Source organism: Pygocentrus nattereri, chromosome 11, assembly GCF_015220715.1.
Source record: "Pygocentrus nattereri isolate fPygNat1 chromosome 11, fPygNat1.pri, whole genome shotgun sequence".
In the NCBI taxonomy this organism is placed as follows: Eukaryota; Metazoa; Chordata; class Actinopteri; order Characiformes; family Serrasalmidae; genus Pygocentrus; species Pygocentrus nattereri.
Window position 1 is genome coordinate 41,301,234 of NC_051221.1, and position 19,038 is coordinate 41,320,271.

At 42.1% G+C, this 19,038-nt stretch overlaps 1 protein-coding gene across 1 annotated transcript in view; it reads right to left on the bottom strand.

The window, feature by feature from the left end:
* Positions 1-1,184: 1,184 nt before the first annotated feature.
* Positions 1,185-19,038, bottom strand: part of nell2b (neural EGFL like 2b) — a 97,969-nt gene continuing 80,115 nt past the window's right edge. The window contains exons 16-20 of the mRNA XM_017717815.2: positions 18,506-18,646; positions 17,168-17,361; positions 14,789-14,965; positions 4,944-5,171; positions 1,185-2,490 (exon numbers count right to left, since the gene is read on the bottom strand). Of these exons, the coding sequence (XP_017573304.1) occupies positions 2,449-2,490; positions 4,944-5,171; positions 14,789-14,965; positions 17,168-17,361; positions 18,506-18,646 (782 nt within the window). The 3' untranslated portion in view covers positions 1,185-2,448. The remainder of the gene's footprint in view (positions 2,491-4,943; positions 5,172-14,788; positions 14,966-17,167; positions 17,362-18,505; positions 18,647-19,038) is intronic.

Below are 19,038 nucleotides of genomic sequence, written 5' to 3' on the forward strand. Positions count from 1 at the left end.
TTCTGGTTCTCTCCCTTTAGTTTATGCTGTTATAGCTAGATCTGCTGGAGTCACCAGCCACACTCTGGGGGAAATCAGTCATACTTACAGTCAAACTCCTGAGTAGAACTCATTTTGTCTCTTTACTTTTCCTGAGATAATGACTGCCCTCCCACCCTGCTGAAGACTGACCATCAGGGCCTCCTCCTCACCATCACCAACCCACTCTCCTGCTCATTTGTGCTGCAACACCCTCAATTACATCACTGTGCCTTCCAGATGTACCAGCATTGAGAAAGGATGGGACTGTTTCAGCTCACTCCCACTGTTCATAAAGACTCAGTCAGAGGCTGCCTCAGTCAGAGGCTGCCTCAGTCAGAGGCTGCCTCAGTCAGAGGCTGCCTCTACCAGTGCAGTTTCTAAAGCTTTACCATCCAGTCTTCAAACAGAGATCCTCTTAGCTTTTATTTGGTATTCAGCTTATTAAACTGTAAACACTGTCTGACCAGAGGAGGACGGCTCTCCCCTTGTGAGTCTTGATTCCTCCCAAGGTTTCTTCCTCCAGACCGAGGGAGATTTTCCTTGCCACTGTCACCTCTGACTTCCTCACTGGGGGATTATATGTTGTAACTGTGTGTTTTCAAACTTCTGTAAAGCTGCTTTGTGACAAGATTGTTGTAAAAAGCGCTGTAGTAATAAACTTGAATTGAATTGAATTGAATTGAATTGAATTGAATTTGAAAATGGGGCACACATTTGAATCCAAGTAAATCTAATGCATTTTATTTTTTTTCACTGTAGGACGGCTTGGTTCTCTCTCTCTCTCTGTCAGAGTGGCACAAATAAGGGCAGACCATGTTGGGCATCTGTTGGATTACATATACAGAACTGAGCAGTTAGTGCGGGTTCAGCTGTCCTACGTTGATGCGTGAGCGGAGGCTCTGGAAGATGCAACGACTGCCTACACACGTCAAGGAGGAAGCACGTGTTAGCCGTCACTCTGCCAGGTTGGAAGATACAGAGCTGTAACTGAGGCCCCCAGTGAGTGAGAACTGGCAGTGACTAACACTGGCAGAAAATGCTGAAAAATAAAAGAAGTACCAGCACAGTACATCTTCAAAGATCTGAATAATCAACCTGAATTAAAAGCTGTTATTTTGAAAGCACAGAATAGCATCTCTGGCCAACAACAAAAGCAACCAGAATTCGAATTTTAATGGAAATCTTTATTTCACCATCACACGACACCAAGCCACTGAATAAATTAAACATCAATTCAACAAAAAAAAAAAAATGTACAGCATAAAACATCAAAGTATAAACAGATTTCTGAAAAGACGTGAAAACTCAAACATGTAAACTAGCCAAACACCAAAGGTCTTTCTTTTCTCTGGAACAGAACGATCTGCAATACTGCAAAATAGTCAACACTGGATACAATCATGCCCATGGAGGTATGTATGTGGTTCATTTACAGTGGGACTGACCGCATGGGACTCACCAGAATTCCACTGATTTCTCTAAATTTCTTCATAATTAAATCCAAAGTCATTCAGAGAAGTTTCCTGTGAAATGCTCTGTTCTAGAGAAACATACAGAGTCAGAATAGTTCCCAGTGGTGGTGATAGGAACCAGACATCTGAAGTATTTAATGCCTTTAAAAGAAAGTTGCTACATGTAATGGTTATGAATACAAAGAAGAAAACTTATCTTTTCAAACTTACCACTATTTTACCACCATTAATATTACATACAAATAAAAAAAAAACCTCAGAAGCCACATGTAGCTTCACTGGTAGTTTTGGACAGTCAATAAAACGGCTATATTTGTCTTAGAGATTGTGACTCCTGGTTCCTTTCACCACCACAGTAAACAAATCTGACTGTTAATGTCTATAATAAACCATTTCACACCAAACTACTCTAAATCTCAACCATTTGACAATGTAAAAATGTTAAAAATCAGAAAAATCAGTGGAATTTCCTATTAAGCCTTCCTGCCTGGGACACACATGCATCAAGAACCTCAGAGTAAAAGTGCTGAGAAACTTTCTTTTAGTCCGAGTTATTAGATTTGTTAGAGTATCACAAGCAAAAGCTGTTCCTAGGTCTGCCTACGTAGACTGAGAAGTCTGATATATGCAATCCACTGCTGAGCAACAGCTGTGTCATGTGTTCCGTTATGATACATCAGTAAGTAAAAAAAAAAAAAAAATTAAAGTAAATTAAAAAATATATATTTTGATGGAAAATGAGACTGTACACCAAGATAAGAGGAGATAGAAAGGCAGAGAGAGAGAGAGAGACCCGAGAACAGTGAAAGTGCAAGAAGAGAGAGAGAGAGAGAGGGAGAGAGAGAGGGAGAGAGAGAGAGAGAGAGAGAGAGAGAGAGAGAGAGAGAGAGAGAGAGAGAGAGAGAGAGAGAGAGAAAAAAGGGCCGTAAGAGAGACAGTCGCCTTTTGGATGGCACTAGAGGCACAGAGGATCCACAGAGCAACAGACATGACCATTCTGTAGAGAGACAGAAAGAGCGAAAGAGAAAGAAAAGGGGGAGAGAGACGAAAAAGAAAAGTGTTAGTATAGAAATCTGACCCTTATCTTAGCCAACACACTCTCTTGACCTACGCAACATTTCTGTATCTGTTTTTCTGTGCATGTGTGCGCGATTGTGAGAAAGCCTGCACAGCTCAGCCTCTCTGCTGATTCCTTTTTGATGCTGGTGTCCTTGGCTAACCATTCAGCTTGTGTCTCAATAGGCGGAGGAATTCTTTTTTTCTTCTGACTCTGGAGACCTCTGCTCCATTTTAAAGCAACGTCATAACTGTGGCCTTCGCTGCTTCAATTCAGCTTTTCTCTGTGCACAAAGCTTCATCTGCTGGAGGCCGCATAGCTGCTGTTCCAGACGGAGGTCAAAACCATATTTTATAAATTTTCCTGGATTGAGAACAGAAGACTGCGCTCCTCGCAGAGGACTTGAACCACTGACTGTATATCTGATATGTATGACACACACCTACTGGCCCTGCCATTAAATACACTTCCTTGTATAAACGTGTCCATTTATCAGCTCCACTTACCACAGTGGAGGTGGACTGGTAGTTTTACAATTACACACTGCAGTCCATCTGCTTGTCTGCATACTTTGCTTTTCACCCTGTTATTTAATGCTGCACATTGCGTTGGTCATCCTCTAGTCCATCATCAGTGGTCACAGGACGCTGTTGTCTGGATATTTTTGGTTGGTGGACTATTCTCAGTCATGCAGTGATACTGAGGTGTTTAAAAACTCTGATCCTCGTAATGAACTGGCCAGTCGGTTTACACTCACTGGCTGGAACATGCAGCCACTGTTTCTCTCACTGTATGACGGTGATACAAACTGAAAACTATGTGAAGTCATGTAGTTTTCATGCTCACGATCATGAAAACAATGTTGCTGAACAGTGGTGGACAGTAACTAAGTAAATGTGGTGGACAGTAACTAAGTAGTTTTTTGTGTATCTCTACTTTACTTAATTATTTCCATTACTGGGCGACTTTTTCCTTTCACTCCACTACATTTCAGAGTCTAATATCCGACTTTTCCTCCTACATTTTGAGAAATCTGTCGTTCCTTTTGGTTTCTGTGTGTATAAAAACGTCACATGTCAAAACGAAAGAAGCGCAGAGCCAGAGCACCAATCAGGGCCCAGCGGTCACTTTGTTTAGAGCTGGTTTTGACCTGTTGGTCATACCGACCCAGTGCAGCACGCGGTTCAACGTCAGCGCAGCAGCGTAAAACTTTGGGAGAGTCTGTTCAACATAAATGATGAACTAACCTAACTTTGTGTAAATAGAGCTCAATATAGAAATATGTCCACATATGCAGTCGAGACTGACGCGGCTTTTTTCTGAATTTCTACAAACACCATTTCATTTTATAGTAAATGAGTTTGGGCTGGTTTATGTTTATGAACAGACGCCTACAGATCAACATAGTAAAGGAGCTCATCTGTGATCCTGAGTTTAAAGCCAGTTTTTATTCAACTTAAACTTGGAACTAAGTTGTAAATAAATCTGAAACTGAAACTTTGCTTGTGTGTAAAAAGTGATTTCAGAGCCACTCGGTTCTCCCTGATGGAAACTGTTTACCTTCAGTGTTTTGTGCTTCTGATCATTTTAATAGACGTCAGCGTCACTAATTAATGACGTTCTATTAAAAGACTGGTTTACCAAGAGAGACGCTGGAGGACTTTCACCTGAAATGAGTTCATGAAGCCAGTCTGGTTATAAAAATGATAACAGGACATCAGAGCCAGAATTACTCTTTTAGTACTTTTACTTTATACTTAAGTACATTTGAAGGCAAATACTTTAGTACTTTTACTCAAGTGGAGGTCTAAAGGGAGGAACTTCTACTTTTACTGGAGTGATATTTTACCTTGGGGAATTACTGCCAAGACCACTACATTCAAAACTTGGAATTAGATAAAACAGATTAAATAAATTAATAACAAAAAAGGCCCAATCAGATGAGGTTGTGTGTGATTATATTACACCAACACTGCTCTAGACCTACACTTGTAATGTTCTTCTTCTCTGAAAGTATTTGCCTTTCCCCATCACAGCTCAAAGTATTCATCTGGGACAATAAGATCCCCCGTGCGTAAACATATTCGAATCTGAATATAAAAGATTTTTCTGCTAAATCTAGTACCGGACGATAGCTACACAAACGCTTTATCACCCCTGTCAACATGTGTCGTTGATTTTCTAAGTGAAAATAAGCTACATATCCTCTACAGAGAGCACACTGCATTTTAGTGCACAAGTGATGTTTAAGTATTTTCTAATATATATTTTTTAAATAAACAGTAATTGTGCATTTTAATGTGCAGTAGTGTGTTCTCTGTAGAGGTTCTGTGATTTATTTTCACTTAAAAAAACATGTCATTTACCGAGGCATCTGAACTTTGGCGTGTTACCTTGCACTGGCAGAGCGAGCACTCGGTGCCGTGTTTGGTCCAGGCGGAGCCGCTGAAGCGTGTGATGCCGTACTCATCCACGCAGGTTTTGGTGATGTCGTTGCGCACTGTGTCAGCCTGGCATGGGTCAGAAACGCAGTGGGGGCAGCACTCACCCTCAGGAACCACCAGGAACTCACAGTCCAGCACAGCCGCGCATGGCACCGGCCAGCAGTCCACCTCGCCACGCTGACAGAGACAGAGAGACACCGTTGAAAAATGGTATTCAAGCGCAAAACAGTTTACATAAATTTACACCGCAGTCTTCTTCTTCTTCTTCTTTCGGCTGCTCCCTTTAGGGGTCACCACAGCAGATCATCTGCCTCCATCTTGCCCTATCCACTGCCTCCTCTACTTTAACACCAACCATCTCCATGTCCACCTTCACTACATCCATAAACCTTCTATGAGGTCTACCTCTTCTCCTTCTGCCCGGCAGCTCCATCTCCAACATTCTTTGCCCAATATATCCACTATTCCTCCTCAACACATGTCCAAACCATCTCAACCTGGCCTCTCTGGCTTTATCTCCAAACTGCTCCACCTTCACTGTCCCTCTGATCTGCTCATTTCTAATCTTGTCCATCCTTGTCACTCCCAACGAAAATCTCAGCATCTTCATCTCCGCCACCTCCAGCTCAGCCTCCTGTCTTTTAGACAGAGCCACAGTCTCCAAACCAGATCCAAATCATAGCAGGACGCACTGCTGTCTTGTAGACCTTCCCTTTCACTCTTGCTGCTATCCTTCTGTCACACATCACCCCTGACACCCGTCTCCACCCACTCCATCCTGCCTGCACCCTCTTCTTCGCCTCTTTTACACCGCAGTGATGTACTGAATTCCTTAAACGCAGCAGATGAGGAGAAACGAGTCCAGCTTATTGTCAAATGTTTGATTTTGCAGTAATTCGCTGTTATTTGTAAAGCATTGGTAACGGCCACTTTTGCAGTCGTAACAATTGGTACAAGTTCAGTAAGTGCTGTAATGCGATGTTCAGTTCATGGTGTGATTGATGCACATTACTACCGTGCTGCCATGAAAAATACCGTAATAGTTCTCATAATAGATCTCAGTGCTCAAGCATTTGGTACCAGAAGCTACCTAGACGGACTAGGCCTGTTCGTCTACTCAAAACAGAGGGTCCTCAGACGGCTGTGGGTGCAATTAGAGCACATATGAATGAGTCTTTTAAAAAACTTTTGCTTTTGAACAGCTGTAAATACTGTAATTTTATACTAATTATTATTTTTTTGTACTTCTGGGTCAATAATTTTACTTATTTTAATTGCATTTGTTTTAAAATTGCCAAAATTCTAAAACTTTGTTCTTTATTTACAGGTAAAAAAAAAACAAGGTTTTTAATGTGGTCTCAGACTTTGGACCCCACGATATATAAAAAAATCAAACATTTTGTTATATATACGTAGTTACACATATAATAGGGTAACGCGGGAGATGAAGTCCTCCAGGACACGAGCAACTCTGCCCTGTTTATTTATTTATTTATTTTTTTGCTGGACACCATAAGTTATACGGAGGTGAATCTGGGGGGCATTATTTGCTATTTAATTGAACTTTGAACAGATGGTATCGAACACTGGATTCAGAGAAAAGGTCACTTAAGTAGCCATTTTTCTCCACCCAGCAGTGTTTTCACTTTTTCATACTGGACTTAACTCATTAGACGGTGAGAGGAATTTAAAATGATGTGAGACTGGATATTTAAAATGTATTTGTAACATAAAAGTAATGAGAACTGAGAGATTACTTATCCCTGCAATTAATAGTTAAAGTCATCCCATTACACAGAAACAGTAACTGGTCAGTGACGGGTCAGCTTCTTATTTTGGAGCATAACCATATTTTTGGCTTCTTGGAGCAGATTGTGTGTCCAGCTAAAACCTCTGAAAAGCTCATTTTGGACTATACACTCACCAGCCACTTTATTAGGTACAGTTGCTTGTTAACACAAATAGCTGATCAGCCAATCACACGGCCGCAGCTCACTGCATTTAGGCGTGTAGAGGTGGTCAAGACGACTTGCTGAAGTGCAGACTGAGCATCAGAACGGAGAAGAAAGGGGATTTAAGGGACTTTGAACGTGGCGTGGTTGTTGGAGCCAGACGGGCTGGACTGAGTATTTCAGAAACTGCTGATCTGCTGGGATTTTCACACACAACCATCTCTAGGGTTCACAGAGAACGGTCCGAAAAAGAGGAAATATCCAGTGAGCGGCCAGTTGTGTGGACGAACATGCCTTGTTGATGTGAGAGGTCAGAGGAGAATGGGCAGACTGGTTCCAGATGATAGAAAGGCAGCAGGAACTCAAATAACCAACCAGAATCTCTGAGGAACGTTTCCAACACCTTGTTGAAAGTCTGACACGAATTAAGACAGTTCTGAAGGAAAAAGCGCGTCCAGCCTTTTACTAGCAAGGTGTACCTAATAATGTGGCCGGTGAGTGTATGTTTATGATTTGGCTAACTTCCCCATGGGCTATATTTGTATATTGCTGCCCCAAGCACTGGATAGCTAGCATTACCACAAGGGGCTAGCTATAAGGATCAGCAGCATTATTCTGTCCTCAATGGTTTATGTTTACAAATAATGAACAGAAGTAGCTTCATATTTATAACACACATGGGACACATTCATACACATAGGTATGTATTATTAAGTTTATATTATGAGATACTTTTTTTCATAAGTTCTTCAGGTTCTGTGAGCAATACGGCAACAGGGCAAAGGGCAAAACGTCAATTTATTGAGTCTCTGAGCCTCTGGGACAGAATGCCGAATGGCAAATATTACACAGCACTGGGACTGTAAGCCAGTTATGTGTTGTGGTGGTCAGACAGATTCAATATGAGGCCTCTGTATCAGATAAAATCTGTTGGTTTCAAATCTGATGCCTGTCTCTTTAATTTATAGCCCTTTCATTGAGGTACACATTTTCCCCACGTGGGACCGGTGGTGTACTAATTCCAGCTAATGTGTTATGGTACTCTCGGGACACACAGCTCGTACAAATCTCATTACATGCTTCCCAGCAAAATCTCATTATTTCTGCTCTCGGCATTCCCCTTTGCAAACATGGAATGGGACTGTCAAGGACGAAGACATGGACCATTCTGTACATTCTGTATGTCTGGTTTTGTGGGGTGAAATGGGAAGCATCAGGCTGGCTTTCTCTTTTCTACTTCAGGGTTTAACTCTCATTAGAGTAACACGTTGTTAGCGCACACTGCAGGACGTCTCTGGCATGCCTATCTACCGGTGATATTGAGAAATATCCTTACTTTGACGTTAGATCACTGGTTCTAGCAGACAACAGCATCAGGGAAAATACATCAGCACACAAAGGAGCACATTAGAAAGCATGTGTTGCCACAAAATAGCCAAGGGAAACCGTTTAGTCACTGCAGGTTAAAGGACGCGAGGAGGAACTTTAATAAAAGGAGGCTGAACCTCCAGATGAGCCACCCCTAATGTTCCCTGAAGGGTGGGGGTTTCTCAACAAACATGTTGAGCATTACAAGCTTTACCATTCATACTGTATTTCCAAAGGTTTTCACTCCCCCATCCAAATCACTAAATTCAGGTGTTCCAGTCACTTCCATGGCCACAGGTGTATGAAGCCGAGCCCCTCGGCCTGCAGACTGCTTCTACAGACATTAGTGAAAGAATGGGTCGCTCTCAGGAGCTCAGTGAATTCCAGCGTGGTGCCGTGATCGGACGCCACCTGTGCAGCAAGTCCAGTCGTGAAATTTCCTCACTACTAAACATTCCACAGTCCACTGTCAGTGGGATTATAACAAAGTGGAAGCGATTGGGAACGACAGCAACTCAGCCACGAAGTGATCGGCCATGTAAAATGACAGAGCGGGGTCAGCGGATGCTGAGGGGTATAGTGCGCAGAGGTCACCGACTTTCTGCAGAGTCAATCACTACAGACCTCCAAACTTCATGTGGCCTTCAGATCAGCTCAAGAACAGCGTAGAGAGCTTCATGGAATGGGTTTCCATGGCTGAGCAGCTGCATCCAAGCCTTACATCACCAAGCGCAATGCAAAGCGTGGAATGCAGTGGAGTAAAGAGCCACCACTGGACTCTAGAGCAGTGGAGACGTGTTCTCTGGAGTGACCAATCACGCTTCTCCATCTGGAAATCCGATAGAGGAGTCTGGGTTTGGCGGTTGCCAGGAGACGGTACGTGTCTGACTGCATTGTGCCGAGTGTAAAGTTTGGTGGAGGGGGGATCATGGTGTGGGGTTGTTTTTCAGGAGTTGGGCTCGGCCCCTTAGTTCCAGTGAAAGGAGCTCTTAAAGCTTCAGCACCAAGAGATTTTGGACAATTTCACGCTCCCAACTTTGTGGGAACAGTTTGGGGACGGCCCCTTCCTGTTCCAACATGACTGCACACCAGTGCACAAAGCAGGTCCATAAAGACGTGGATGAGCCAGTTTGGTGTGGAAGAACTTGACTGGCCTGCACAGAGTCCTGACCTCAACCGCATAGAACACCTTTGGGATGAATTAGAGCGGAGACTGTGAGCCAGGCCTTCTCGTCCAACATCACTGTCTGACCTCAAAAATGTGTTTCTGGAAGAACGGTCAGAAATTCCCATAAACACACTCCTAACCCTTGTGGAAAGCCTTCCCAGAAGAGCTGAAGCTGTTATAGCTGCAAAGCGCATATTAAAGCCTATGGATTAAGAATGGGACGTCATGTTCATATGCTGTGAAGGCAGATGAGCGAATAGTTTTGGCAATATAGTATTTCAACTAGTGACCAGTCTCCCTCTCCTGTCTCTTGATCCGCCCTCACAACTACCAACCGAAAGCTTGCTGAGAGGCAACAACAGGGTCGAAATGTGATGTTGTCATACTCAGACACTGACCAAATGGACTGTAGGTCAAATATTATCGTAAAGAGTTTATCTAATGTATTCATGTTGTGTGATGTGGTAACACATCACTGCAGCCAGCTGTTTGTGATAACAGCATGGCTACAACGCTTCTCAACCAATTAGATTGTGCCGCCAAAACTACCTGTTGAACAGCAAATGAACCCAAATAAAAGCAAAAGAGTCAAACTTTACCAGCCTGGTAAAACAGAACATCACCATTTCACTTAATAAACCAAGTCCTCAATTACTCACGCACTCTACATCTAACATGTATGCAAGGGAAGAGATCTCACTCTCTCACACTCTCTCACCCACTCTCACCCACTCTCTCTCTCTCCCTCTTTCTCTCTTTTTCTCTATCACTCTTTCTCTCTCTCACTTTCTCTCTCTCTCTTTCTCTCTCTCTCTCTCTCTCTCTTTTTCACTCTCTCTCCCTCTCTCTCACTCTCTCTCACTCTTTTTCACTCTTTTTCACTCTCTCTCTCTCTCTCTCTCTCTTTTTCACTCTCTCTCTCTCTCACTCACTCTCTCACTCTCCCTCTCTCTCCCTCTCTCTCCCTCTCTCTCACTCACTCACTCTCTCTCCCTCTTTCTCTCTATCTCACTTTCTCTCTCTCTCTCACTTTCTCTCTCTCTCTCTTTCTCTCTCTCTCTCTTTCTCTCTCTCTCTCACTCACTCTCTCTCTCTCTCACTCTCTCTCACTCACTCTCACTCACTCACTCTCACTCACTCACTCACTCACTCTCTCTCTCTATCACTCTTTCTCTCTCTCTCTCACTTTCTCTCTCTCTCTCACTTTCTCTCTCTCTTTCTCTCTCTCTCTCTCTCTCTCTCTTTCTCTCCGTCTTTCTCTCTTTTTCTCTATCACTCTCTCTCTCTCTCACTTTCTCTCACTCTTTCTCTCTCTCTCTCACTTTCTCTCTCTCTTTCTCTCTCTCTCTCTCTCTCTCTCTCTTTCTCTCCGTCTTTCTCTCTTTTTCTCTATCACTCTCTCTCTCTCTCACTTTCTCTCTCTCTTTCTCTCTCTCTCTCTTTCTCTTTCTAGTTCCTGCTGGTTCTGAGACGGTCTATTTATTCTTTTATTCCGCGCTCATTACAAGCTCTTATTCATGACACTGTAGGCCGTGGACATCTCCCTGCACCTCTCCCCCCGTTTCCTCTTTGTCTCTCTGTCACTCGCCCTGCCGCCGCCACTAGTCTTTCAAGTTCTGTGTTCCATGTTTATTCTGCTTGCGAGGGAATGATAAAGTAATATAATGAAAAACAGAGTTGTGGAGATGGAGAAAAAAGTAATGAAGAGAGGGATGATCACGCAGCATGAGAAAGAGAACGAGATAGGAAGAAAGCAAAATCAAAGCTTGTCTGATGAAAAAGTGCCTGCAGGCAAATAAAAATTGCACGAGACGGGCTGCATTAGGCAGCTGCGAGTCCTGCGTCTCCAGGAATGAACATGGCAAAATCAAATCTGTGTGACTTATGCTCATGAGTGCGGTTCCAGGTTTGGTACAAATGAAAGCTAATGCCACACAGTTTATGTGCAAGATTAAAATGCTGTCCTCTAAAGCAGGCTGTAAGCGTGAACTGACAACAGGGCCTCACAAATAACAGCTTGTGACTTTCGTATTGTAACGATTTCCATTGTTTCTGACTTTTTTGGTTTTCTGAGCTTTTACAGACATGAAAACTCAATGAAACCGATGAGGACTTTGCCCCCTGTAGCGGGGTCCCGCAGCACCGTTACTGGGAGAGAAGTTTAGTGATTTTAATATGATGCTCTGGTGCACTGTGAGCCTAAAATACAGGAGTAATTGCTGTGGTATTATTTTGGAAATATTATGAAAACACAAGTCATGTCCAAATACTGTACTGCTGTCTATTGGTCAGTGTGAACATAACATGTGTAAGGACATCTCGTGGGCTGGAGGTCAGGGAAGCAGCCCTGTGACCGGAAGGTCGCCGGTTCGATCGCCTCAGCTGACAGTCCATGACTGAGGTGTCCTTGAGCAAGACACCTAACCCCCAACTGCTCCCCGGGCGCCGTGGATAGGGCTGCCCACTGCTCCGGGCAAGTGTGCTCACTGCCCCCTAGTGTGTGTTCACTAGTGTGCATGTATGTGGATGTTTCACTGCACGGATGGGTTAAACGCAGAGGTTGCTATAAAATATTCAGTTTGTTAAACTTCAAATTCTAAGTTAACAGAATGTAAAACAGATAACTGTTGTGTTAACTTACCATTAGAAGTTCAATGAACTTTAAGCTTAAATACGGAATATTTATTAACAGTAAAACATACGAAATGTGTGGTGAATGAAGTCTAGAAACTGCTCCTGGGCTGTGGAGAGCAAGGATTCTCTTCACAACCACGCCCCCTGCCCCCAGCCCACCCCCAGGCCCCCACTGCGGGCCCACACCACCACCAGCCCACCCCCGGGCCCCCACCACCAAACATTTGATTCAAAAAACGAACAACTCTTCAAGTCTGCATGCCACCATTCAAAATGACAAATTTCACCAAAATGGGATGAGACTGCATGGATGTTTTGGCTCTGAAATAATTGATCTCATATTGGCCAAGAAATTTTGATACTAGTCAGAGCCCTGCTGAGAGGACAGCGGGTGTCAGTAATGCCCCCACAGGTCTGAAACCTCAGCACGTGTGGTGCGAGATAAGAATGCAGGAGCACGAGTAGAACCTGTATCTGTTCCCAAATATAACAGCTGAGATTTAGTGGCCTTGTATAAGCTGAACTTTATGATTCAATTCCGCTCAAAAATGGAAAAGGTTCCTGGATAACGGCAAAAAAAAAAAAAAAAAAAAAAACCCCGAATCCCTGGAGGAGGTGGTGGCTGAGCTGGAGAGGTCCCAATCTGCAGGAGATCTGAGCCTGTGATCTGTGGAACACTCTCTCTCTCCAGCAGCCATGCCCTTCCTCACACGTTTTATAACAAATGCCACCATTTCCAGAGCTTTTTACAGGAACCTCCTCAAATCACATCAATTTTCACCTTTTCTGCACAGATTTGAAATGAAACGCTAAAACATGTTGGATTTGTTGCCAAATCTTGACTGCAGCACTAAATATGCATGCGAGTAGCTTCGCCATGGAAATCTGAGAAAATAAGAGCGTCTACGGCCTCTACACAAACCTTAGCCTCCAGGAATTTCTGGGTCTTGGGTCAGGATTTCGTAAGAAAGGGTACGCTATACTAATTACTATTATATGAACCTCCGCCTGGTGCACCTGTAATCAACACCGGAACATCATCTAATGCACAGATATGCATAATTCATTATACACTGGCCACTTTATTAGGTACTATCTACAGTAAGGATGTGCATTATGGTTAATTCTGATATTCAAGTTTCTACAAGAATTAATTAATGAATATCTGGTTAACTGTGGGCAGGAAAAAAGTACTTAGACCAAAGCTAATGTATCACCGGAGACTTAGTCTTGCTCTCCTTTGACTTTGTTCACACATATTTTTAAATTAGTCTTAATTATTACAGATGAGCCTCCTATTTGTATTCTGAGATACCCCACTGTTAGTGATTTGGTGATTCGTTTTTGACTGAAGGCACCATGAATGCTGATAAGCTCAAATTTTAATACATCATGCAACTCCCTCTGGAAAACATCTGACTGGGATAAATTCATTCTACAGCAAGATAACAACCCCAAACACAGACTACTATTGGTGTTCCCAGAACAACAGACTGACCACCACAGAGCCGAGACCTCAACACTGCGTAATGGGCTTGGGATTACATGGAACATGAGAAGTAGAAAATGCAATTGACTTCTAAGACAGACTACAAGTGTGAAATGTTTTCAGTTCTATGAAAAACTGAAGGAAAGACTCCTGGAAAGGACAGAAGCTGCAAAACAATACGAGTTGACATTACTACACTCACTGGCCACTTTATTAGGTACATTCTTTCACACCTGTTCAATTGCTTGTTAACTTGTCAACTGCTGATCTACTGGGGTTTTCACGCACAACCATCTCTAGGGTTTACAGCGAACGGTCCAGAAAAGAGGAAATATCCAGTGAGCGGTCAGTTGTGTGGACGAAAAAGCCTTGTTGATGTGAGAGGTCAGAGGAGAATGGGCAGACTGGTTCCAGATGATAGAAAGGCAGCAGGAACTCAAATAACCAACCAACATCTCTGAGGAACGTTTCCAAAACCTTGTTGAAAGTCTGCCACGAAGAATTAAGGCAGGTCTGAAGGAAAAAGGGGGTCCAGCCTTTTACTAGCACCTAATAAAGTGGCCAGTGAGTGTATATCTACAGGGTGGCATTATACAGAAAGGTTTACTCTGGCAGTTTTTTAGGCTGTGTAATACATGAAAGCCTACATCTCATGAGCCTTCCTAACATTTAGTTTGACTTTAATTTTTAAATATATGTATTTTTAAAGTAGCACACAGCATGTAAAACAAGAGCTCAATATTGCTTCTTTACAAACACTGAAATTTATGTTAAAGCCTGAGTAGACTGACAAATTAATGTGGTGATCAGTTATTGGCCTCAGTGTTACTGAGCTCTGCTAAGTGGAAGCCAAATTAATGTTGTAACTTCATTTAAATAGGTGATTTTTTTATGAAACATAATAATAAAACAAATTACATGTAGAAAAGAAGTAATAATGAGGAACAGTGTGAATGAAATATAAAATTACAACAGCAGTTCTTCCCATGTGAATATCCATATCAATTCTTAATGTATTCCGAATAAGTTACTTTTTTATGTACTCTAATGGAATATGTTATTGAACACATTCAGAAAAGTGTCTGACAGTATTCTTTAAAAAGCAGTGTTGAGTGAATATTACAAACACTGCTTATGTCTATAATTAGAATCACGTAGCTTTGCTGTAGCATAAAGGACTCACCATGCACTGGCACTGCTGACAATTCTCCACCCAGGTGTCACCATTGTTGTATGTTAGAAGGCCATTCTGGTGCAGACACTGAGAGGTGAGGCGAGGGTCACACTCTGGACAACACGAAACATCCACCGTCGGGTTCTCGCAGTCGCACACCATGCGCCTACACATCACCAGACCAGTCTAAAGAGAGGGAATGAACGAGTGCGATCATTATCAGGGATGTCCACATTCACTTTGATATTTTAAAGTATCAGTATTGACTATTTGAAGTCGGATCAAAGTCCAATTCATTTTTTTTACCTCACTGCACTTTATTTACACCACTGTCATCATCCACACACAAAAACAATGCAATCATAACACCATCAAAAATGTTTCAGCAGGGATTAATGTTGATCTTCACTCAAAAACACTAGTAAATATAATTAACACACACAGGTTTGAGCAGGTTGTAACGGTGTGGAGTGATGAGGAGGCGGACGCATGTGCAAAGACAAGCGAGATTTATTAAGGGCAAGTCCAAAGTTGGGGTCAACAGAGTCCAGGGTCATGGAGCCAACACAGACAGCAGGAGGGACAGACATAACTCAACTAAACACAGACTGGAAACAACTCGTAACATTGATGGTGTCGATATTAAGCCCGCCCAATTTGTTAAGAACCTCGGCTGCTGTCTCCTTGACTCATCTCTTACTTTCGAGTCTCACGTTAAGCTCGTCACCAAAACTGCATATTATCATCTGCGTAACATTGCAGGCTTACGCCCTGCGCTGAGTGACACTGATGCTAAAATGTTGATCAATGCCTTCATCTTCTCTCGCATCGACTACTGTAACTCACTTCTCTATGGCCTTCCAGTTAAACTAATCAACCGTCTTCATTACATCCAATACTCAGCAGCCAGGGTTCTGACCTCCACCGAGCGCTCGGCTCATATCACTCCTGTTCTTCGGCAGCCGCATTGGCTTCCTATTGGTTCTAGAATCAAGTACAAAATCCTTCTTCTTACCTTCAAAGCTTTACATGGTCTGGCTCCGACATTCCTTTCTGATCTCGTTTCTTTATATTGTCCGTCTCGTACTCTCCGATCTTCTAATGCTGGACTCCTCACAGTTCCCTCAACTACACTTTCTACTATGGGTGGCAGATCTTTCAGTGCTGCTGCTCCCAAACTCTGGAATTCTCTACCTTCCACTCTTCGTAATTGCTCTTCTCTGTCTTCCTTCAAATCCCTGATAAAAGCCTTCCTTTTTCCCTCTCTGTAGTGTCAATTTTTAAAAAAATTTTTTTGATGATGATGTAAAGCGTCCTTGGGTTTGTGAAAGGCACTATATAAATTGAACTGTATTATTATTATTATTATTATTATTAACTCAGAATTAGGACAAAAAAACCAAAACACCACAGGGAAGAACAAAGACCACAAGAAAAACGCCGTACGAGAATATATCAAACAATACATACACTTCAAACATATCAAACAGTACATACAAATCAAACAAAGACCAGAACTCGACTAGGGAAAACACAGGGCTCAAATACAAACGTGGACAAAGAGGGTTCACAAGACACAGGTGGAAAACAGGTGGGAACGATCAAGGGCGGAGACAAGAAACAAGGGGGCAGAACCGGGAAACCAAACAAAGAAGCACATGAACATGTAAACAGATGAAGACTGGGAGAGGCCAATCGTGACACAGGTGTACACATAAATTAAGATTTTTCATTAAAACACAACAAAAGTTTATTTAACTGCAGAAAATGTTTCTCAGTAGTGCCGATTCTTAAAATTACACCCAGATTTTCAGACTTTTGAACATATTAATTTCAAAACAGTGAGATCTAACTGTTCATCATGTGGCCATGAGGGATAGGCATGCAGAGGTGTGGCTAAAATACGTTTCCAGCTGTGTATTAAAACTGTGTTTCAGCAGACATGTTTAGTCAAAATTTAAACTTATAGTCTTAAACCTTAACCAACTTAAAAAATATATAATTTTTTAAAATAATATATTTAAAAAAATATATAAAATATACAAAAGAAATTATTACTTTCACAAGTTGTGGCTTGGGTTTGGGACAAACACCTCTTTCCTACAGGCACTTCATTACCAAGACAGAATGTTTTCTGACTAATTAATTCAACCCAATAATTAAAGTTTTGTTAAGCAATATCTTTTACAACGTTAATGAAATTTTGAGTCAGGTGTGCTGGACGGTGCTTTTCCAGGAGCAGCATTTGGAGATGACGTCTGTCTACATTTGGATTAGTATCTAGTTGGCTGTTGTTCAGTTGGACCGTAAGTATGTTTTGATAAGTTACAACAGCTGAAATAATATTATGGTTAAGGTGTATTCACCACACCACAAGTGGGTACTCACCTGGCAAGAGCAGACGGAGCACCTATCGTCATCTAGCACCCAAATCTGCCTGTTGTGCTTCACCTTCCCTTCGTGAACACAGTCTCCAGTGCAGTTCTTCCCATGAGGGCACCGGCAGTCATAACCGCCGTCCATGTTAAAACACACTGTGTCGTTAGCACAGTTGTGCCTCCCTGTCTCACACTCGTCAATATCTGTGAAACAACAGATAAACATGTGTCCGACACTCTTTATATCTAATGTTGAGAGCTGGTTGAGAGAGATTCTCTGAAGAATGACAGACAGTTACCCAAGAGGAAAAAACTAACCTTTAAAAACACACATACACTGAAATGAGTTAATACTGTTGGTATTAATGATGTAATAAATAATTACATTAAATAGTTTTATAATTAGTTATACTCACATTAGATTTACATTATTTGTTTATGGGTGCTATTATATATACATACACACACACACACACACACACACACACACACACACACACACACACATACATACATATATATATATATATATATATATATATATATATATATATATATATATAATTAAGTGACCCTTATTAGTCCCACAATGGGTCTAAGGTCACGAGGCTGGATCCCTAACCTCCAGCCCATGACTGCCCCATATATATATATATATATATATATATATATATATATATATATATATATATACACATATACACACACCTTTGTGGGCTTGAAATGTGCTTTCTGGTCCTTTTCTGCCCATATGAACCTCAGACGAAGTGTAAGGTCTTGGGATTATTGTGAGAATGAAGTCTTTGTATTAAAAACCCCTGAGTAGTCTCTCTAACTTTCTGATTATCTGGCGCTGGCAGGAACGCTCAGAAATTCACACTGAAAACGTGCAGCTCTTAGTCGCCAGTAACAAATTACTGACCAGTTTTGGATCATCTGGATGTACAGTACAGTTCAGAAGTCTAAATCTGCATCGAGAAACTGGGATTTTCTTTCAATCATAAAACAAAGCAAAGTTATGACAAGTGAAAGAAACAAGTAATATTCATGATTCTGTACTGTTTCTAGGTCACTATTCACATTGAAGTGAATTCACTAATGTGACACCGACAATTCTGAAGCCTACAAAAAGGTTTTTTTTAGTCTTTTCTCTTCTATTGTAAATTGTGTTCTGACGACTCTCAGGTGGATCTGATCTACTAATCACAGGTTTTTGTCACTGTTCATGATCACCTTGATCAGCTCAGGGGGCAAACACTAAGAAATGATTTTCTTCTAGTTCATATATACACACACACACACACACACACACACACACACACACACACACACACACAGCTCCTCTTACCTTCACACGACTCCCCGTTGGCTGAAAACATCCCATTGTCATGGTAGCCATCGCGGCATTCACAGTGATACCAGCCTGGGAGGTTCACACAGGTGGCTCTACTGTCACACTCCACAAAGCCATCTGAACACTCGTCAATGTCTGCCACATGAGTGAGAGAGAAGCAGTGATAAAAGGGAGAGAGAGGGACACATTAGCAATATTTAAGTTGTTGCTGAACTTCACGATGTCATTTGCCAGAGCTCGGGCTCAAGCTAATGCTTTGCCAAAGCAGCACTCAAACTGCCAACACAAATAAACTGCGAGTCTTTGAGCTTCACTGTCCCAAAAGACCTGATTCGCCTCTATTTCCTCCCCCCTGCACAAACTGGGAGGCACAAATGAAAACACGACAAAAGGTATCGTGCCAAATAGCAAAACCTTGAAGCTCACAACACTATTAAACACAGATATTCAGGGTCTTTCCAAATGTTTCCCTCTGCATTTCTTATTTTGTACCATCATAAAGGCCTATGTTATATGTCCTTCATGGA